The sequence below is a fragment of the Raphanus sativus genome, chromosome 4 (genome assembly GCF_000801105.2).
Source record: "Raphanus sativus cultivar WK10039 chromosome 4, ASM80110v3, whole genome shotgun sequence".
Lineage (NCBI taxonomy): Eukaryota > Viridiplantae > Streptophyta > Magnoliopsida > Brassicales > Brassicaceae > Raphanus > Raphanus sativus.
In genome coordinates this window covers 7,667,407-7,690,017 of record NC_079514.1, presented here as the reverse complement: position 1 = coordinate 7,690,017, position 22,611 = coordinate 7,667,407, and the positions used below count along the sequence as shown (strand labels likewise).

Here is a 22,611-nt window from a genome sequence, read left to right as displayed (position 1 = left end):
ATTGCTTAAAGTTTTCATTTGTTGATTTGAACATTTTGTCATTGCAAATAGATTTTAGTTTAACTGTTTGATTCTTTTGTTTTAATTTGGGGTTTTGTTTTACCAATCACTAATTTTTTCACATCTATATCAAAAAAATTATTTGGTTTTGAAATTGAGCGAGTAGGGGTTTGGAGATGACGATGAGGATATAATGCTCCCTATTCTGAGTTCAGCTGAAGTCACTTGCTGGCAGAATCGAACCTAATTATCACTAGCCACCACTGAGTCATCTCCTAGTTCCCCCTCACATATATTTGATGATGAATCAATTAACACTTTGAATTTATGTTACAAATACTTTAGCTTTTTAATCTGTCCCCATGATTGGAGCTATAACGGTTCTCTTACGAACCTCTTGAAATTTCCAAAATCAAATTCACATTCTTCAGCTAAACCCATAAACTATAATCAATAAATTTCTTATATCCATCCAAACAATGACTCAAGATGACAACCCAATTTCTTTTCATACAAGTACCTGTCAACTGAACTGCCATGGCTATATGCATTTATAACCACCAAAACGTAACAGAATTTGTGCTACAAACTTCTTCCTTCATCTGAAACTTGTCCGTGAAACCCATAACCAGACGTCATTTAGGTCCATGTACAGATCAAGCACTTTGCCCATCAGAGAGACACTGCTGCAGTTAAAGTACCTATCAACAAGGCTGTTGACTCCACTCCGGTGTTAGACTTAAAAACAGCTCTTTATATATCATAGATACATATAAAGCCCTTCTTGTTTGAGACCCCTTTTAACGAATATCATTGCGTTCTGCGGAAAGTGAATCCTAGCTGTTTGAAGATCCCCCTCACGATAAGGTTTTTTAAAGTATTAACTACTTGACTTTGAAAAACTCACTTGGAGACTGTAACCTTACAAGAACCTTTTGAGCTTGTATCCGGTTTTTCTTGTACTTTATCTGATCCTTCCCTTGCATCATGCATTCCTACGAGAGCATACTTGTGTGCTCAACTTGTAACCCCGCTGCACCGTAATAGGCCAAGAGCTTCTTTCAATCTCCTTGTAACACACAGACCCTGTAATGTGTTATCCAGGTGATGTTTCTTTCTTTCCCTAATGCTCCACCTGAAAGCTGGAACAAGTTACAGGTGAACCAAACGTTGATCTCTGAAAGGGAAGTTTCAGACTTTGCGACTCTCATAAGAGATAATCACAGTCAAATTTCTGATGAGTCAGTTAACCATGGGAGGCCCCCATCTTTGCAAGAAAAGGAAACCTGAAGTTCAACGATTAAGTTCAAGACAGTCTTCTCATTGTTATTTTTTTAATGAAATAATGATATCACTACTTCACTTCCCATCTTGTCGGAACAGAGCAAACGTGATCGTGAACCCTTCCTATTATGTTCTAAGTTTTATTTCAATATAAATATTTGTGGCACAGATTATCAAATGTCAAGATGGCCGAGTTGGTCTAAGGCGCCCGCTTCAGGTGCGGGTCCGAAAGGGCGTGGGTTCAAATCCCACTCTTGACAATATTTTCCTTTTTTCTCCTTTTATTATATATGCAAGTAAATAGTTGTGTTCTGTTGGAACTAAAAGTATTGTTCTGTGGATTTGAACCTAACAATATAAAGATATAAATAGTGAAGGTTAGTAACTTAGTATAGTGCCTTATTACCAAGATGATGAACGTGTTTTATTGTAGTAGTGAAGGTTAATTTAGCAGAAGTGAGCTCAAATGATACTTTGTGGATAACTGAAATTCAATGTCTCACGTCATTGCTCCGTGCGAAGACATTCTTTTTTCAACTTGAATTTTTGAGTATTGACTTGTGTTGTTAATATGCCAGTAATAGGCAAACTATTACAGTTTCTAACTAACACTAGACAGCTTGAGGAAAGAAATTTAACCAAGGGAAATTGAGAGGAAAACACAACCACTAAACATGACCATTTTCCAGTGAATTGTTCTTATCCCACATGTGTAGCTAAAATTAATCCTTATTTACTGGATATTAGACCACTTCTTTTACCATTAAACTGTCTCTTTCTATCTTCTAAACTTAGCAATTTTAACCTTAGTGTCTTCTCTATATATACATCAAGACTTGAACAGTAATTATTTGGTTTGAAACACTAATCATCTTTTCGGGATTTTTTCTTTTTTATTAAAACAACGACTGAGATTTTGAAGACTCAACTGTTACATTGACCAGGTAAATTTCAGCTGCTTGGTAAATCATCTGGCTGATGTAAGTTGGATAAAATAACTTATTTACTAATTATATTTAGGACGAAAAAAATTGTATATAATTTCAGTTTTTTTAGGATTTGCAACCATAAATAATTAACTGAAAATTTTATTCAGAAAAATATCTTGTGGTAGTCTCTTGAAACAGAAACAGAAATCAGATCCAATAATCAAATCCACTGCAAAATAAATTGAGTTGCATAACCTTCTAGCAGGGTCAACAAAATATTAACATTTCCAGAAAATGTAACGATAATCAACGTTTTTAAGATTTACCTTTTTTTTGTATTTTTTGAAAGAATCTCGTGAAATTAGGGCCTACCCGTCCCAACATTTATTACACGAGATATATAGTCAACGGAGATTAGTCTATGTGGGCCCCACTTAACTAGACTATTAGTTAAGAGAATCTTATCCAATTCATCTCATCTCCCACTTAACTAGACTATTAGTTACGAGAATCTTATCTAATTCATCTCATCATCTTCTATTCTTCTATCATAGGATCCTCTCATCTCACTCAACAACAGTCAACACCGTAACATTATTCTTTTCTGTGAACAATTGGTGAGACTCGACAAATTTATTCAAACTTCAGATGATGATTTTCGCTTTGATGATTATAACGTGTTTGAATTGGAAAAAGGAAATAAAAATCTCAAAAGCTTTTACTGTATGGAAAATTCAAGATTCGATTATTCGTGTATATCTCTGTATATATTATCTAACATTTTTTAGTTTCGTTCGCAGGCATCGAGCGTGAGAGAATCTCTTCTTCTTCTTTTTTTTATTACACTGTGAGATAAACTAAACAGAGAGAGTTTCAGACAAAAAAGATGGTGGAAGGAGGAATAGCCAAAGCAGACAAAACAGAGTTCACAGAGTGCTGGAGGACGACATGGAAAACCCCTTACATCATGCGCCTCGCTCTCTCCGCCGGAATCGGAGGTCTCCTCTTCGGCTACGACACCGGCGTCATCTCCGGCGCTCTTCTCTTCATCAAAGAGGATTTCGACGAAGTCGACAGGAAAACATGGCTCCAGTCGACGATCGTCAGCATGGCGGTGGCCGGAGCCATCGTCGGAGCAGCCGTCGGAGGCTGGATCAACGACAGGTTCGGCCGGAGGACGTCGATCCTGATCGCCGACGTGCTTTTCCTGATCGGAGCGGCCGTCATGGCGTTTGCTCCGGCTCCGTGGGTGATCATCGTCGGAAGGATCTTCGTCGGGTTCGGCGTCGGTATGGCGTCGATGACGTCGCCGCTTTACATATCGGAAGCTTCTCCGGCGAGGATCAGGGGAGCGCTAGTTAGTACCAACGGTCTTCTCATCACCGGGGGACAGTTCTTCTCTTACCTCATCAATCTCGCCTTTGTCCATGTAAGTAAACGTAACGCTTTTAAACTTATTAAGATAAATGGTTTTGTTCATTGGTTATTGGTTATTAGTTTATCAGTTTCCGGTTTATTTAAATTACTTCCGGTTTAACAGACTAAAGGAACGTGGAGGTGGATGTTGGGAGTTGCGGGTGTTCCGGCGATAGTTCAGTTTGTGCTGATGCTGTCTTTACCGGAGTCTCCGCGGTGGCTTTACAGAAAAGACAGGGTTGCGGAGTCGAGAGCGATCCTCGAGAGGATCTACCCGGCGGAGGAGGTGGAGGCGGAGATGGAGGCGTTGAAAGAGTCTGTGGAGGCGGAGAAGGCGGACGAGGCCGTTATTGGAGATAGTTTTGGCGCCAAAATCAAAGGAGCATTCGCGAACCCTGTCGTCCGACGTGGACTCGCGGCTGGTGTTACTGTCCAGGTGGCGCAGCAGTTCGTTGGGATCAACACTGTGATGTATTATAGTCCTTCCATTGTGCAGTTCGCTGGTTACGCGTCCAACAGTACGGCGATGGCTTTGTCTCTCGTAACGTCGGGTCTGAACGCGGTTGGTTCGATTGTGAGCATGATGTTTGTGGATCGGTACGGTAGAAGGAAGCTGATGATCATCTCTATGTTTGGGATCATATCGTGTCTTATCATCTTAGCCACAGTGTTCTCACAAGCGGCCATTCACGCCCCCACGATCGATGCTTTGGAGTCGACCACGTTTTCTCCGAACGCTACTTGTCCAGCGTTTGCGCCCCTCGCAACCCCAAACGCTCCTCCCTCGGGGTGGAACTGCATGAAGTGTCTTAGATCCGAATGCGGGTTCTGCGCCAGCGGAGTGCAGCCGTATGCGCCAGGAGCATGCGTGGTGTTATCAGACGACATGAAGGCGAGGTGTCACTCGAAGGGGAGAACGTACTTCAAAGATGGATGTCCAAGCAAGTTTGGATTCTTGGCGATAGTGTTTTTGGGGCTTTACATTGTGGTGTATGCACCAGGTATGGGTACTGTCCCATGGATTGTTAACTCTGAGATATATCCGCTTAGATATAGAGGTATTGGAGGAGGAATAGCCGCGGTCTCGAATTGGGTCTCTAATCTGATTGTGAGTGAGAGCTTTCTCTCACTAACACATGCTCTCGGCTCTTCTGGGACTTTCCTTCTCTTTGCCGGGTTTTCTGCGGTTGGACTCTTCTTCATTTGGCTGCTTGTGCCTGAGACAAAAGGACTTCAGTTTGAGGAGGTCGAGAAGTTGCTTGAGGCTGGCTACAAACCTAGTCTGTTGCGGCGGAGGAAAAACAAGGCTAAAGGTGTTGATACGGCTTAAGATGAAGTTTCATTTTCTCTTCTTTTTCTTATTACTACTACGACCAATTCCAGTTTCTTTTGAATGAAGTCAGAAAGAATACACTGTATCAAGAAGAACTCTTTAAAACCTCAAAAGAATACATGATTTAATACAAAACTTCTCTGTAATTTGACCTCAACTAGCGTCATTTTACCAAAAAGATTTGCAAAAGCATACTTCTAAATAAAACAGACAGTACGTCAAAATTTATTATCCAGGATCCGATCCGAAATCCAATCCAGAACTGTTCCAAAATAGGATATCCGGAACATGTGAATCTAATCCGGATAATAAAATCTCAGATCTGTTAAAACTGAATCCTGATTTGGATATCTCAAATTTTAGGTTCGAATATCTGGATATGTATTTATACAATATATTAAATTTTAAGTTTTATTAATAATTAATTGATATATTAATATTTATTCATAAAATTAATTTTATAATATATATTTTTTAAAAAATATTATATACATATGTATATTTATAATCTTGTATACATATTTAATTATGTATTATTTTATAATTTAATATTTAGAAAAAAATAAATATTTTTACGAATCCGGATCAGACACTCCCGAATAATACAATATTTAGATGGATATCAGAAAATCTGGAATATGGATCCAGTTACTAAGCTTATGGATCTGATGAATCCGAATCGCAAGAATACCTTAAATTTCTCAGATATCCAATCTATCCCAACCTTAATAGATAATTATGTGTACGTGAAAATTTTAACTTTGGGGAAAGAGCAACTATTTTGTATGATGTGGTGATACAAAACTACTGCATATCTACGTCTGGATGCATGGAAATGCATCACATCCTCGTCGGTCAAGTCAAAACTCCAAGTAACAGATCTCTTATTGATTCTCAAAGAAACATACTTCTGATAGTCTGATATAATTAATTAATTATAATCTCTCGAGATCAACTTTTACATAAAAAAGATTATATTAGATCGATATCTCATTGAAAGACTCAAGGACCCTCTCTTGATTAACATGCCTTTCAAACACGACAGCCTCATAGTTATGTGCTATATGGTCGCTATTCCTCGTTGCGATTATCAGAGCATACCTTAGGCCATTGTCGTATTGCTCTTTTCCCTGGACGTTATTCTCGAACGCCAGAATATCCATCGTGTGCTTGTTATGCTCATTAATCGCAAACCTTCCGATCTCTAAGTAGTAGCCAAGTGTTACATTCTTGATCGGCTTCCAGGGACTAGGCTCAATTTTAAGTCCTTCCACGTTATAGACGAGAGGGAGGAGGATAAGAGAGAAACAAATAAAATACTTTATCATTTTTTATTTGTTCTTGAATCTTTGAGGGACTATGCACTTAGTTTCTTCCGGTTTACAGTTTTTATAAGGAACTCAGAAAAAGATCTGAATAATAATGATAGTATAATACAATTAAAAGTTGACAACTAATTTATTCTTTACAAATTTACCAGAAGACCACTCACAATGAAAATGTTGAAACTGCTTTTCAACATTTGAAATCCTTCCAACGAGGGTATTGATAAATTGAGTTTATTTAAGTGGTTTCAACCGTCAATTTTCTTTTGTGGTGCAGCACTGCCACGTGTCACCTCCTGATTGGGTAGAAACGGTGAGGGTGTGTATGTACATCATCACAATTTTTTTTAATCTAGATAAGATTTAAATATTGTGTTCTGATTGGTTGTGCAGATTTCTTTTGATTTTTATCCTCATCCAATAATTCAAACTTATTTCTTTTAGATGTAGATATGATTTAAAATATTGTGTTTTGATTGGCTGTGCAGATTTCTTTTGATTTTTTATCTTCACCCAATAATTCAAACGCATTTATTATATAATAAAGTTTTTTTTAAAATAAAAATTATATCAAAATTTAATTTTTATCTATAAATAGAAACATTCTCATTTCATTTGGATACATAAAAACATCATTTTTCATTACAATCAACTAATTTATTCTTGAATCTTCGAGGGACTGGACACTGAGTTACGTCGGGTTTACTATTTTTATAGGGAACTCGAAAAAGATCTGAATAAATATAATAGTATAATACAATTAGAAGTTGACAACTAAATCACCCTAACAAATGTACCATAAAACCACCCATAAAGAAGACGTTGAAACTCATTTTCAACTGTTGAAACTTTTACAATGAAGGTATTGATAAATTGAGTTTATCTAGGTGGATTCAACGCATGTTACAAAGTAACCGTTTAAATAAGAAACTTGTGGCCCAGCATTGTCACGTGTCGCCTCGTGACTGGGTAAAATATACAGGCTGGGCTTAACGCATTTTTTTTAAAATCTGAATAAGATTTAAAATATTGTGTTCTGATTGGCTACACATATTCTTTTAATTTTTATCTTCACCCAATAATTTAGACGCAGTTATTATATAATAAAACTTTCAAAAAAAATTATATCAAAATTCATTTTTTTTCATTGAGAGACTATTTTTTTGTCATCAGACTACTTTTATTTCATTCGGATAAAAAACGTCATTTTTCATTGCAATCAACTATTTTAGTGTTTTATTCTTTTTTTTTGTTAAATAGATCCCAATAATAATCTTTTTTAACACTCAAAATGTTTCTAATGTTCCGTTTAACTTTCAAAATCCCAACAATTTTCAATTTCAAAACCAACCTTCCAACCAACTTACTTTATGATTTATTAATAATATTTTCAACCCTTGATAGAAAATATTATGTTATGTACACGATTTAAAAATAACGTCAGAAGATTGTATTAATGTTTTGTTATATAAATATACTATCTCTGTTTTTTAAAGATCCATGTTCTAGAAAAAAAAATTGTTTTAAAAAGATACATTTTTTACTTTTTCAATGTATTATTTAATGAAAATCTGTTAACTTCAAGAAAATTAATTGTGTTTATTGGATTTTTATTTGTTAAAGGTTATGGAAAATTGTTATTCACAAAAATCAATGTATTTTTAATGTGATTTCTTAATATATGTAAAAAATCTAGAATATGTATCTTAAAAAAACAGAGGGAGTATTTGGTATTAAATTAAGATATTTTGATGTCTCACCATAAAAATTGTTACCTTATAAAATCAGTCATTACTTTAGTAATTATCAATTTAATACCTTACCATTTTAAAATTCACCAAAGTTATTGTTATAAATATTGTCTTAGACTTGAAATAATGTTGTAACTGTATTATTGATAGGGTACAGTTTTTTCCTTAAATTAAGATTTATTAACTACAAAAATTTTAAAATAAGTAATTTTTTGTACATGTTATATTTAAATTTTTTTAAATAATTAAATAAAACTGCAGAAAATTTTGACTCGCTATACATAAAAAAAATATTTATCATTGAGTTAGATTTTAATCCGTATTATAATATATCATATTTTATAATTAAAACATATGTGAATAACTTTATTTATATGAAAATGAAAATAATTATTTTATTTTTAAAAGATGTAATATGAAATAAATAGTTAATATTTTAACATATTTTAAATTGGTGAAACAATTATTTTAATGTTTCATATTTTATTAATAATATTTTCAACATTTGATAGAAAATATTATGTTATGTAAAACGATTTAAAAAACACTCTAATTGACCAATATGAAATTTATAAAATAACATAGGAAGGTTTAATGTTTTGATATATAAATATATTTGGTATCAAATTAAAATATTTTAAAGCCTTACCATAAAAAAATGTTACCTTATAAAATTAGTCATTAATAATTATCAATTTAATATCTTACCATAAATAATTTCACCGAAGTTATTGTTATAAATATTATCTTAGACTTAAAATAATGTTGTAACTGTATTAATTATAGGGTATAGTTTTTAAAAATAATTTCACCTAGAATCAAATTGGGTCTAACTTTGTGTTTATGTTTTAATAGTATTGACTAGGTTTTGACCCGCGCTTTAAAAGCGCGAGTTTGTTTTTTTTTTTTATAAATTTTGATTAAGTTTGTGAAATGAAATATTTTCATTTATTTTTATTGTATTGTTTTATTTTTATTTTTATTTTATAAATGGATATTTATGTTTAAAATTGAACTTGGTTTTTTTCAAAAATTTGAAGTGGTATTTAAATTTTTTTCAATCAATTTGCACTTTTATGTACTGAATTTTTGAAAGATATAATTTTTAACAGATTTAACTTGTGAATAAATTAATATTATATTCTTTTAACAATTTTAAGTCTTTCATTATCAATATTAAAATATTTACAGAAAGTTTTATTTATATTGAAAAAATAAATAATAATAATTATGTGTAAATATTTGTTAATATCAATATTAAAACTTGGCCCAAATGGCCCTAACGAAAAATGTGAACTTAGATAAATATTATAATCGGTCCAAATGGCCCAAAACCGTGAAATTAAAGGAACATAAAAAAATTTGGGCCTATCATTAAGAGACTTATTAATTGAAAATGATACAAAATAACAGAAATATCTTTAATGAAACTTGCGACTTCCTTATAATAGAAGGGTAGGTTTATGTAAAAAATAAAATAGGATCCTGCTTTAATAGTATAGATGTAAGTTTTGAAGTAAATTGTGAGGAGGAGGATCGAGCTGAGATTTGTGAGGCTTAAAACAAGAATTTGGAGTTATATGATTTTACAAATATTTGTTTCTCAGCTTAGGGAGCTCAAAATCTATACATATCAATCACTTAAATTAACATTTCGTTTCACTATACTAAAGACCGGCCTTGATTCTCAGGAGTGCAAGAAGATGGTTTACTGTGAGAGTGAAGTACTGTGAGAGTCTTTAGACCAAAATAGAGTATGTTGAGTTTCTCTAATCTTTGTGTAGTAAGACTTGATTCTGAGGAGACGTCAGTTAAACTGACTCGGTTTGAGCACAATGCTGTAACATGTATAGGTATGAGGACAACAAGCATACCGGTAAATTTTATTTTCAAACCGTTATTTCCACGGCAGAATTAAATATCTGTTTGAAGCTGACCGACTTTTCTGCATCCTCCACTTATTTGTCATATTGTGGTGATCATCTTTTGGTGCTTGCTCACTTCTGGTACAACAGTCTCTGTACACGCTATTAATAACATATTAGACATGTGTAAGACATGGGAGTATCATGAGGCTAACCTCTACCCACTTGTGTTTTATTCCATTAGACAAACAGTTTTGTGGTGTCTTTTGTATTCATAGACAATTACAGAGAGTTTTCTCATTCACACACATGTGCTTGCCAAGCGTTTCCAAGACATTACAGTCTATTGCCTGTCCTAATTGTCACAGAGGCCGGGAAGGTTACAATGCCCAACGGGTTGTTTCTCTAAGTCTGTAACGGAGGTGTAGTACATTTTAACACTGTTTGCATTTGATATTAAGTTGCTTGAGCATTTCTTGTGAGTTCATGCCTCATTGCCTTAGTACTTTCGCATTAATAGTGAAAATTAGAACCTCCTTTTTCGCAGTTTGATACCTTCTTTAAACTACCAATACCAGAGTTGGTAATTGGAATCAGGCAGAGAGATTTAAATGGTGTTAATCTTATTGAGTGTGTATAAATAATCTTAGGCTCGTACCGCATTGATCATGTTATCTTTGTTTCCCTTATGTGGAAGTGGCCCACTTCAGACAATCACACTATTTGTGCTATTGTGACACATCATATTTTTTCAAAATCATCTTTAGACCTCACTCAGTATTAATGGGTTTTCCCTTTTGGGTAATCAGCTTTGTTGCTTTTTTTCTCTAATAAAATCATGGATTCCACTTCTTTTTCGGCAGAGTGAATTGTTATTTGGAAGTATTCACAGAGTTTGAAGATCGTTTATTGGAGAGCATGTAAAATAATGCTTCATATTTGGACTTTAATATTATTTTCGTCATGTCCTAATTAAACCGTTTACCATTGTAATTTGCTGAAGTGTTACGGCTAGCTTAAGATTTGAGCTGCATGAGGGTGTGTACCTCTCAAAGACAATGGTATAGTTGCAAACTTGCGATGATGCTGTCTGTTGGCCCTGAAATTTATGTGGTTCGAAACAACTATTAAATGATCAGGACGTATATTTTTAGTCAGTTTAGAGGTCGAATGATATTCACACATTAACCGATATTTTATGGACCGTAGATGAATGTTTATCTCTCACCGGCTCTGCTCAGTTACTTACTACTTAAGCTACTTGAAGCTAAATTTGTGGTGAAGAGCTCTTAAGTGACAGATCCATATGTAACGTTGTAATTAGAAGAAAAATAGTGGAGGGATCCTATTCGGCAAAAGTTTGGAAAGCACTAGTATGAGGGATCATAAGAGAGAAATTTACAACAGTTTGGAGTAAACTCATAAGGATTCTTTCTACCAAACAGTTTGCACAGACTGAAGACTATCTTCTCCGATACACCTTTCAGGCCGCTATACATAGTATATGGAGAGAAACCGAGAGATGCAGGTAGTCTAGTCTCGTTTGTGGATAAAATAATCAGACTACGGCTACTATCAGTTCACGGCAAGGGACATCGATATCTTGATAAATGTCTGCAAGTTTGGTTTGGGACGAGGATGCAAAGCAGTTCATCAACATGAAGACTGTTTTTTGGTTTCTCAAAATTTTTCATTGTTTGATTCTTTTCTTTAGAAATAGCACTTGATGTAAATATGATTTTGATTGAATAAATTTTGCAATTCATTCCAAAAAAAAAAAATATATAGTGAAGCTTGTTTGTTCGAAGGATATCGAGGACAGAAACGTTGGTTACGTATATATTATTATGTATAGAACAAGAGTCATTACAACCAGCAACATGGTGAATGCATATATATATATATGAATATAACAGTATTATATATAGATAAGAGGAATGGATCGGGTAGTTAAGCCTTCTCGTTGTGGATGGGAGGCTTACGATGAGGCTGAGGATAATCCATGACCACTACTTCCCCTGTCTCGATTCCTCCAAGCACCCTCCTCTTTCCTCCACCATGTATGAGAGAAGCAACCTTGTGGTGATGCTTGTGAAGCCCTAGCCGACGAGCACTGGCATATCCAACATTAGATGACAAAAGCAAAATAATGATACAAAACAACATCGCGAGTCTACTTCTCACAGAGAAAGACATGACCTCTTTTTTCTTTCTTCAAATACTTATATTTATGTTCTTTAGTAAAGAGAGATGAGAGCAGGAATAAAATCTAGTTTGAAATGTGTGTGTTTAAGTGTAAAAGAAGAGAATGGGGGAAGGAGTATATGTAGGCAGAATTAGAAAGATAAATAAGAGAGTAAAGAGAGTAAGACAAACATTGAATGCAGGTGGGGAGGTCCTTCATTATCATAACATGCTCTTGTTCTTCTCTTGTCCAATTTTGCAAATATATTCACATTCATTTTTGCATTTGTATACAAGTATCTATCGTATTCGTATGCATAGTGGGTGTCTTGATCGGCCAAACCTTTTGTCTACTTGAGGGTCTTTGTGGGGTCAGTTTCCTGTTTTTTCTTCTTTCATCTCTTAAGCTTATTCTTCCCATTGTAACCCATCATTATTGTATCCAACTATTTATAACATCACTCTCCCAAGTCTTGGTCAGTGATAATCAATTTTTTTGGATTATTATGAGACTGAACCGAATCCCATAACTTTCCCAAAGATCACTATATTTTATGATCTCTAAGCCTTGACATATCTATTTTTCAATTGAGTTTCGTGATAATTATCTTATTAGGACATTATTGGATATACTACGTTAACTTCCACTTTTTTTTTTGTCACGAACGTTAACTTCCACTTATATTCAGTTAATAAAGTCTTACTAGTGATGTCTCTGGATTAAACACTGTATATATTAGCTATAATTTTTTTTGCATACTTTCACTTGATTGTCAAAATGACTTAACTTTTCTTATGAGTTTGCATTCAACTTCCACTCAACGGTCAAAGTAACTAACATACGACCGCGTCTCTCATGTTCCACGTGACCGGTTGGGTACCTTAATGAGAATCTTTGAGGATCATAGACTAATAACGAAATGATACAATATCTTAGCTAAAACTTTTGATAAAATTTTAACAAAAGAAACAAAATCAATATTGAAAGTGTAAAAATTAGGACAACACAGCATGGTCCGACCGTCAACGACAATGTGGGGCTCTTTCTTAACATCATCGGCCGTCCTCAACCGAACACCGATCGTGTTTGTCACATGGCACAATTCCTGGTGCTGTTTCTATTTAATTGGGCATATAGGCCTTTCTGCGTTTTGTAAACCACTATGTGCCCTCACGGCATCATTTGATGTCGGCTAATAGAGTGAAAGACATCAAAAACACACATAATCAAGTTTGTGGTGATGGTACACAGAAAGTAAGTTTCAGATCATACGGAAGAAAAAGGGAATACGAGAGAGCATATTATTATATACATTATTTTATGTCTTTTGTACACATTAACGTCCAACCGACAGTTCTTAGAGAAGTACATTAGGCTGTTTGCTTAGATATAATCAAATAAAGGGTAAGATGAAATATTGAGCTAAGAGGTCTATGATGATGCAGATCCAAATGTGTTTTCTCCGCTGTAAGTGACATAGAGGAACCCATCATCGTCCTTTTTCTCTTCATACACAGCAGACATAAGAGCACCTGCAAAGTTATCAGATAAAACTTCGTACGTTCACTGGGACTACGTCTTTGAATGTATCTTTTTTGCTTTTTCTTTTTTAAATGAAGGAAACGTATCTGTGTTTTACCTGTTGGAGGAAGGACATTGTCGACAAATATAAAGATGGCCTTTTCTGAACTGAGTTTGATTCTTTTGCGAATGACATACACGAATTGCCCCACTGTCAAATCAGCCGGGACTAGGTATCTACCAAAAAAAAGGCTTAGTTGTCAATCTCACAAGTCAGGTCCGAATAAGATTGATATTAGTAGACATGCTTACTTTTTCTTGTCGATGGTTGGTATATCACTCTTCTCAGCCTTCTCAACAATCACCTGGATCCCACACATATACAACAAATGTGTGACAAATCATCACTCTCAAGTAAACTGTCACTTTTTAAAAATATGAATATCATTAAGCACTTAACTATATGCATGAATTAGCAATCAACTCAGTAAGTCCTAAGTGTCACTAAGTTCGCACTTGATAACAATTTAGGTTCCAAAGAAAACTAAAGTCCTAATGTTGTTGCACACAACTACAATTCAAACAGGGCCATTAAACTCAGTGAAACACAAAGGATTGGTCCGAACATGAAAAAAAAAGACTTTAAATATATGTAACTAAGGAAAACACTGAGATCTCACCGGAATCCTATCTGAATATTTCTCTCTAATCCGAGCAGCCTCTGCACTTCTCTTCTCTGAATGTTCAAAACAGAAAACATGATTCAAGTCGAGAATCAAAACACCAAAACCAAGAAGGAAGGTACGATTCAAACCTAGGTCATGCTCTTCCTTGAACGTGCTCTTTGCCATTACTTCCACTCACTATAGATATACATAAGCAACCAGTTACATACACCACCATCAAAAACAAATTCTCCACTCAAAATCGAATAATACGCCCCAGAAATAACCAAAGTCTCAGAGATGTCCTAAACGCTACACAGTCTTCGAACCTCGATCGAGTGATCAACACAGAAACACAACCTTAATTTATCTAAAACAAGTCAGAGATCGCAATAAGACCGAAAAAGAGGATTAAACAATCCATGATCGAACCTGTTGTTGACGAAGCTTTTCTGCGATCAAACACTTCTCTGATCAAACGCTTATAATAAATAAAAAGAACAAGAAAAAGAAAAAGGCAAAACAAACAACCTCCAAAACTGTCTGAATATTTGTGATAAGGCAAGGAATTGCATACAGACGGAGCATGATAAACATCTAAACTCCTCAGCTGACGTGGAATTTTGCTTCTAGAAAATCGAAGAGAATCTGACGGTACATATTAGTTATTACCAGGACAATAAATCACAACCGTCCATATTGCTGACGGTGTACGAGGAAGCTGTGCACCTTAATACTGCTTAAGAAAAAAAAGGATAAAGCAGAAGCACCGCATATAATTGGGTTAGACAATTGTCGAAATATCATGTCCGACCCAATGGGCCTTAAAGTAAAAATATATAAAACTCTACTTATTCCAAAAAATATTCCAATTTCTCGAGAACGTCATCGTCACTCTCCTTCCGATCAAGCTCCGCCGGAGTTGATATTCTGGTAATCCAATTTTCCTTATCGATCCGATTCTTAACCCGCTTCGAAGATTTCATCCATCTCTTGATTCATTCAGTTCCAATCAAACAGAAACTCTAATTTTAGTTTTCTACGAGATCGTTATCTCTAGTTTTTCCCGAGATTAGGGTTTCGTAATTCACCAATTCGATTTTTTTTCTTTCTCGCAGTTGATTCATCATCGTCAGCGATGGGAGGCCACGGCGGTTTGAACATCCTGCCGCAGAAGCGGTGGAACGTGTACAACTTCGACAACAGAGAGAAAGTCCGCAAAGACGAGGAAGCCGCCGCCAAGGAAGCGCAGATCCAGCGCGAGGAAGCCAGGAAACGCGACGCCCAGTCTCGTCTCGAGGTCCTCCGCAACGTCCGCGGCCTGGCTCCTCTCAAACGACCTTCTCCCGACGCAGACAAGGGAAAAGATACTCCCGCTCCTCCCGCTCCCGCTATTGCTTCAACAGCTGTAAATATTGCTGAGCCGGAGGAGCCGAAGACAGGCCACATCAACCTCTTCGAAGGGATCAAGATCTTCGACCCCATCGAGTTGCCGAAGAAGGATGGCGATAAGCCTGGGGAGGAGGAGGATCACAGGAGGAAGAAGATGAGGAAAGAGGCCGCCGCGACTGCGAGAGCCTCTGCGAAGGATGCTGCTGCGAGGGCAGGGGATCCGGATGAGGAGAAGTATAGGTTGGGGTATGGTGTTGCTGGTAAAGGGGTGAAGCTTCCTTGGTACGTTGAGAACAAACGCAAGTATGCAGAAGATAATAGAGTTGGTGGTGGTGAGGAGGAGGATGGTAGAAGTGAATCTAAGAAGAAGAAGAGTGGGAAGAAGAGCTTGAAGGAGCTGAGGGAAGAGAGGTTGAAGAGGGAGAGGGTTGAGAAGGAAAGAGAGAGGGCTCTTTTCAGGAAACAGAGCCAGAGAAGCGGTGGCTTTTCACGTAGGTAGGTGAGAAAAGCTTCAAGGTGTACTTACTTATATATTAATTCACACTTGATGATCACATTAGTATCTAAAAACTTAATGCTTGTACTTCGTTTGTGTTGATAGTTTGGAGTGTTATAATAATTTACCAGTTGCTAGACTCAAGCATTTTTTTAAAGTTTAGAGAAGCTTTGTTGTGTTAGTTTTATTGTAGCGTTTAGACTTCGAAATTGGAACTGTGTGTTTGATATGTATACTTGTGTCAACGTTGGGTTTGAGAACTGTTTTGGTAGCTGATAGTCTCTTTGGTTCAAACTAGAACTGGAACATCAGAGTTATAGTCATCTCAGAAGAATAGTTAGGTTGTGAAATTGTGTAGGCAGTGATTGAATCACATGCAAGCGATTAAAGAAGACTGATTTTTCACATTTTATAGATGTTACAACAGATCGGAAAAATGGAAAGTAAAACCTTAATTTGTTGCTTAGTTGTGCTGATAGAAACCATGGTAAGAAACTTTAGAGTGCGTTTGGGAGACATGACAGTCTATTGTCGTGTCCGCAGAGGCCTGGCTTACGCAGCTAGTTTTTTTCGTGCTTGTTTCTCTAAGTCTGTACAAAATATGTGGGGCAGATAACACATTTCTGTTTGTCCAACATATTATTTTCACTACCAATACCAGAATTAGGATTGAGTGTGAAGCAGAGAAACTTAAAATCAGACAACGCACTATATTGCTACTGTGTTACAAGCGGCTTTCAAAATCATCGTTGTACAAGTAGTATTAGCTTCTTTCACAAAAGAGATCTCAGCTGTCCATCTGATTCTATTATTGTTATGGGCCTATAATTATCAAAACATTTTGTTCTTGGGCTCAATGGGCCAACAAAATTAAATGTTTCAGATGCCCCCAGATACAATTTCTTGCAAAGGCTTAGAAAACTCTCGACATTCAATTACAGTCAACGAATCAAAAATTCATAGCTAGTAGAATATTCATGACTACATTCCTAGGTCGGATTCATATGATTAACCTCTTGGCCATTAGTTGCTATTGTACCCTAAACTAAGAAAAATATACCTAATGACAACTATTATGAAGTGCTGGCTGGCATTGATACATTGTTCACAATCGACGATAGTTTTGGGATGTTTTCCTATCTAATGGAACATAGAAAAGAATCCAAGAAATTCAATATGGAAATACCTATAATGCACGACTGAGGTATGTCCATGCATATATGGCTATAATCAATGAATTCAAATATAGTTTGTCTTTTAGCCTTAGTTGTTTATCCAAATAAGTGATTATAATTCTTAGTGCTGTCAATAATTTAAGTTTCTTCTGAAAAAACAGATCAATATATGGTAGATCTTATTTTAGAGTTGTTAAGAAAGGAGGTAATAAAAGCAAATTATAGTATACCTTTTGAAAAGAGAAGATATGAAACCGTTATATATTTTCCTATGTTGGATCACATACATGCAATTTCGCACATTCCCCTTATATCTCATATATAAAAATATGAATTATTATTCACACCTAAGAGACGTATGCGACGACACAAAATCTGATGAAATATATAAACCTAAAAAGATAATGATTTATCAATACATAAAAAGTCATGTACAAAACTATTTAGAGGTAATTATGTTCAAAAGAAAAAAAAACTATTTAGAAGTAATTTCGACGAAAATATATAATCACCTGTTGTACATGACTTTTTATGTAGTGGATTTCTACGCCGCTACGCGGTTACCTAAGAGCATCCACAATGGTGGATTCCATTGTGGAGTCTTTAGAGACTATTTTAGTATTTTTTTTTTAGTGAATAGATAAGGATTCTTAGCAAAATAAGCAGTCCAATGGTGGATTCCTTTTAAGAATCCTTAGGAGAAAAAAAGTTTTTTTTGTTAAACATATGAAGAACAAGAACAGAGTAAGACAACACTAAACAATGATTCAATATTCATTTCTTATGTTTAAACAAGTCTGAGAGAAGCTGCAGCGACGTATCCATAAGCACTTCAAATTCACAAAGCTTTATGCAAAGAAGAGTATACACAAACATACACATACCAATACATGACCATTCTTTTGTTGGCTTTTGTATTGAATCTGAACGGAAACATATATGAAATTAAACACAGATAAATAAAAGCATCACAAATCTTAAGAGAATGAGTAATAGAGTACCTCTCTTGTGCCATAAACAGCCGCAATTACTTTTGTATTACCCATCCCGTAAACAGCAGAATTAGACAAGAACAACAAGTTTGATTTTTTAATTCATGCAAGTGCCAAATTAGAACTGAGATAAAAGATAGGAAAAAGATCAGTGTTTACCCGTTTGCCCTGGAAACAACTTAATTACTCATTCAGATCGTTTGTGAGATTGGGACTGATCTCAATCAAAGCTTCTAGTAACAAAATAAATACTCTTATTCCATATCGATGGCTCTGGCGGAAGGGGAACAGTGGTAAGAGCCTTCAATCACTTGAACGAAAGTTTCTGGATTCGATGAAGATCGTATCGACGTGACGGAGAGAGAGGATCTCGTCGCGAGAGAGAGGATGAGTATTGACGGGGAGAGAGAGGAGAAGTTGTGTTGAAATTAAATGAGGTTATGGATGCGAAGAAGAATTGGGAAGTGAATGGGAAGTGAGGAAGAACTGAACAGGAAGAAAAGAGCGAGATGGATGAGCAGAAGAGTTAAGGATCAAATCCTTAATTCCCTTAGCTAAAGATTCATTCTTAGCTACAGGAATTGTTTTAATATTTTTTTAATCCATTTAGCTTAGGAATTGATGCTAAGGATTTGCTAACATCCTCCGTTGCAGGTGGTCTAATAAATATAAGTACTTAACAAATAGTTTCAGTCAAAAATAAATTATGTGCATAAATAGCCAAATGTGGATTGTAGAAAAAATACTTTTGACTTCTGCGCCATTGACATAAGGGGTAATATGAAACTTTTGAAAAATATACTGGGACTTGTTAGAGCCGTGTAATTTGTAATGTACCCCAAATTAAGAAAAAGTTACCTAACGACAACTATTATGAGACGTTGGCATCGATGGTTTGTCGACAAACACACGATTGTTTATCGATGTTTTCCTATCTACTGAAAAAAACATTTAAGAAATGCAAATTAATATACAAATATTTATAAATTATAATGCACTACTGATGTATATCCATGTCATAGATCAATGAATTTGGGCATGCCCCTAGGTAACACCTGAGGCATTCACACATAATAAGAGATGCACGCTACGTGCCATATAATTTCGGTCCATAGAATTATAATGTGCCCAAAAGTGAACGGTATAAAAGAAAAACAATAATGTTAATTTCGTTTCACATGTTATTAGGATAATAGGATTAGTCTCGTAATTTCTGCATATAAAACATTTCGATAAGATTCATTTGTATCATATGATCACCTGTTGTAAGAGATGAAACAAATTTTTGTGTAGCATAGGTGAACCAAATCCCTTTGCACCACTTGACTTAGTCTTGCTCTGATCGTAGTTGACGCTAATAAATAGTGTCTTGGAAGAGATCATAGTTTATACGTTCCCTTCTTCGATCGATCCATTAAGCCTTGGCATCTTCTTCTTAGTCTTTTTTTTTGTAAACTTCTTCTTCTTAGTCTTGTCGCTTAAATGAATTCTTCAATGAGTTTTTAACTATTTTGATGCATTAAATTTAAATATGGTTTTGAGGCCATATAGAGTTCAACAAATTTGCCGAATACAAAGAAGATTACAACAACCTGTAACCTTAAATGGAGCCTTAATTGACATTAAGCTAGTGATATAAATGAGATAAAAGCGTCTTTGTTGCCAAAATAGAGTCTATTCATCGAACCAAGAATAATGTATCATCGCTGTGCTTCACATTAAATTTATGAAATTTGCTTTGCTATGCTATGTTACTTTAATAAACTTCATGTACATCATCCCGAAGCTTGAGTTTGAGTTCGAAATTTGATGAGTAAATCTGATCTTTCAAAAGTAACGAAATATAATATTTTAATTAGACATTGTTATCGGATTTTCAAAAGATAAAAATGTAATACTGAATTATTTTCGACGCTCTCTTTTAAGTTCTGATTTCTACAATTTACTGATTACCTTGATATGCTGGTGAGTGGTTACGTAATATCATTAAACAACACACCATTGTGCTACGTACCGTGACACATGAGTCTTTTATTGGTGGAATCTTTTATGATATTAATGATCTAAAAATACGTTATATATTCGTATTTTGAAATATACTGATGAAAAACATTAAAACGAAATAATCCCGAGATCTTCTGCGGAATATGGAACTAATTAAGAAACACAAACGTGTTTCATAATGAAGTCAAACTGGATGGATGAAGAGGCGCATCACACCGTTCTGGACGTGGCTCCTCAGCCTAGGAGTGGGAAATGTGCCGGCAGGAGTGTCGAGCAGAGCCGCGTCAGCAGAGTAGGACCGACCACTTGAGTCGTGGCTAACGGCAGGAGCGATACCAACCACATTCACTCTCCAAGTCTCGACGTAGGTAGTGAAGTCATCATTGGGAACGCCAGGCATGTCTAAACGCACGTATGCGCTGCCGTCTGGGAGCTGCTTATACTCATAAGCCGTATCCGGTCCTTGGATCAAGCCTGGGTGTGGCTGCTCTATCTGACCCGTATTCTCCGGGTCTGCTCCACACAAATGATCACAACAACAAATATCCCCGATTAGACACTGAAACTGACTACTATATAATGTAATAAAAATAATTTGAATGAATATTACCATTGGGGTCCGTGTCATAGAGATGGGGACCTCTGTGAACAGCTTTGACAAAAAAAAAACAAAAAACAAAACAAATATTGAGGTAAACATTTTAAAAGTTGATGACTTGTAAATGAAATGTGAAAAGAGAATACATTCATCGGCAGAGCCTGGAACCCCGTCGATGCTGATGGGGGTCGTGGAGATGAGTAGCCTTATATAGAGATAAGGATTAGCTTAGAGATAACTATAAACTCTAATGTTGTATTTATCTATACGTACATATTTCTAAGTGTATTAGGAGATATCTCGATGTATATATATGGAACCATAGGCATCAATAAACAATAACACTTTCACATTATTTTGTGGTATCAGAGCAATAACGTTCCTGACCTAATTTTTTCTTCGCTTCCGCCTTCTACCTTCTATCTTGTTACGTGTTTGTTAAGAAACAATCATGGCCACTACTTCTTCTTCTACTGATTCTGCTACATCTCCTTCTACGATGTCTACTCCTACCGATTCTACTACTACTGCTACTACATCTCCTTACTCACTACACCCCTCTGACAATCCAGGCGCTTTGATTACGCCAGTGATTCTTAAGGGCGACAACTACTCCGAGTGGGCCACCGAGTTCTGGAACTCCCTTCAAGCCAAACAAAAGATTGGTTTTCTCGATGGTACAATAGTAAAACCCTCTACAAACCCTGATCTAGCTTGATGGGCTTCTACCAACTCCATGATCGTTGGATGGATGCGCACATCAATTGATCCTGCAGTCCGATCCACAGTTAGTCATGTTCCAGATGCGTTTCTCCTATGGGAATCCCTCAAGCGACGGTTCTCTGTGAAGAACAGTGTACGCAAGCACCTCCTTGAGAATGAGATCTCCAACTGCAAACAGAACGGTGAAACCGTTCTTCTTTACTTTGGTCGCCTATCTAAGTTATGGGAAGAACTACAGAATTTCAAATCCCTCTACACTTGTACCTGTGAAGCATCATCACACATTGACAAAGAACGTGAAGATGCTAAAGTCCATAAGTTTCTTTTTGGTCTCGATGACTCCAGGTTTGGCTCCATCCGATCCCAAATCATCGACGAAGATCCACTACCTGATCTCAACCTTGCCTATTCACGAGTAGTCCGGGCTGAGCAGCACCTACTTACCATGCGTACAAATGAAACCAAGCAAGATGTCCTTGGTTTTTCTGTCAAGACGGAGTCTGCTTCTCCTACTCCTACTTCATCCACTGCGGTCGTCCCGATCAACAGAAGCCGTGATCCCAACCGTTTCTGTACCCATTGCAATCGCAAAGGACACGAGGCCTCCGAGTGTTTCTTATTACATGGGTATCCTGAGTGGTTCAACGAACAACAACGGAACTCTGGACAGTATCAACGAGGTCGTGGGGGTCGTGGTAACAGTTCTCGTGGTCGTGGTCGAGTCAATGCTTCTCGATCGGCACCATCATCGTTGACTATAAACTCTAATGTTGTATTTATCTATACGTACATATCTCTAAGTGTATTAGGAGATATCTCGATGTATATGTATGGAACCATAGGCATCAATAAACAACAACACTTTCACATTATTTTACCTTAGAACCCCGTCGGTTATTAGCAGGCCCAACTCAGAAAAGCCCACGCCACTCTCAAACCAGCAAAAGCCCACTCCAG

The 22,611-nt window shown here is 36.1% G+C and overlaps 4 protein-coding genes, 1 long non-coding RNA gene and 2 other non-coding genes across 7 annotated transcripts; 4 read left to right on the top strand and 3 right to left on the bottom strand.

Moving 5' to 3' along the window:
• The first annotated feature begins 172 nt into the window (after positions 1–172).
• Positions 173–271, top strand: LOC130512066 (small nucleolar RNA R30/Z108). Its single transcript, XR_008945627.1, has one exon. It is a non-coding gene; the product is annotated as a small nucleolar RNA R30/Z108 (small nucleolar RNA).
• A 1,192-nt stretch (positions 272–1,463) lies between these two features.
• TRNAL-CAG (transfer RNA leucine (anticodon CAG)) lies at positions 1,464–1,544 on the top strand. Its single transcript has one exon. It is a non-coding gene; the product is annotated as a tRNA-Leu (tRNA).
• A 1,136-nt stretch (positions 1,545–2,680) lies between these two features.
• LOC130511780 (inositol transporter 4-like) lies at positions 2,681–5,097 on the top strand. Its single transcript, XM_057009382.1, has 3 exons — positions 2,681–2,830; positions 3,014–3,642; positions 3,754–5,097. Exons 2-3 carry the CDS (start codon positions 3,100–3,102, stop codon positions 4,957–4,959), a joined length of 1,749 nt encoding a protein of 582 aa, XP_056865362.1. The 5' UTR covers positions 2,681–2,830; positions 3,014–3,099; the 3' UTR covers positions 4,960–5,097.
• Positions 5,098–5,939: 842 nt separating this feature from the next.
• Positions 5,940–6,290, bottom strand: LOC130511089 (cysteine proteinase inhibitor 4-like). The gene has a single exon (XM_057007920.1). It carries the CDS (start codon positions 6,288–6,290, stop codon positions 5,940–5,942), a length of 351 nt encoding a protein of 116 aa, XP_056863900.1.
• A 7,085-nt stretch (positions 6,291–13,375) lies between these two features.
• LOC108849159 (autophagy-related protein 8f) lies at positions 13,376–14,827 on the bottom strand. The gene is made up of 6 exons (XM_018622672.2): positions 14,707–14,827; positions 14,424–14,472; positions 14,290–14,345; positions 13,922–13,974; positions 13,728–13,846; positions 13,376–13,620 (listed from the first exon to the last, which is right to left on the bottom strand). Exons 2-6 carry the CDS (start codon positions 14,458–14,460, stop codon positions 13,520–13,522), a joined length of 366 nt encoding a protein of 121 aa, XP_018478174.1. The 5' UTR covers positions 14,461–14,472; positions 14,707–14,827; the 3' UTR covers positions 13,376–13,519.
• A 247-nt stretch (positions 14,828–15,074) lies between these two features.
• Positions 15,075–16,301, top strand: LOC108849158 (uncharacterized). The gene is made up of 2 exons (XM_018622671.2): positions 15,075–15,207; positions 15,393–16,301. Exon 2 carries the CDS (start codon positions 15,413–15,415, stop codon positions 16,163–16,165), a length of 753 nt encoding a protein of 250 aa, XP_018478173.1. The 5' UTR covers positions 15,075–15,207; positions 15,393–15,412; the 3' UTR covers positions 16,166–16,301.
• A 1,609-nt stretch (positions 16,302–17,910) lies between these two features.
• On the bottom strand, positions 17,911–18,985 carry LOC130511815 (uncharacterized). Its single transcript, XR_008945338.1, has 3 exons — positions 18,489–18,985; positions 18,339–18,367; positions 17,911–18,260 (listed from the first exon to the last, which is right to left on the bottom strand). It is a non-coding gene; the product is annotated as an uncharacterized LOC130511815 (long non-coding RNA).
• Between the last annotated feature and the right edge of the window lie 3,626 nt (positions 18,986–22,611).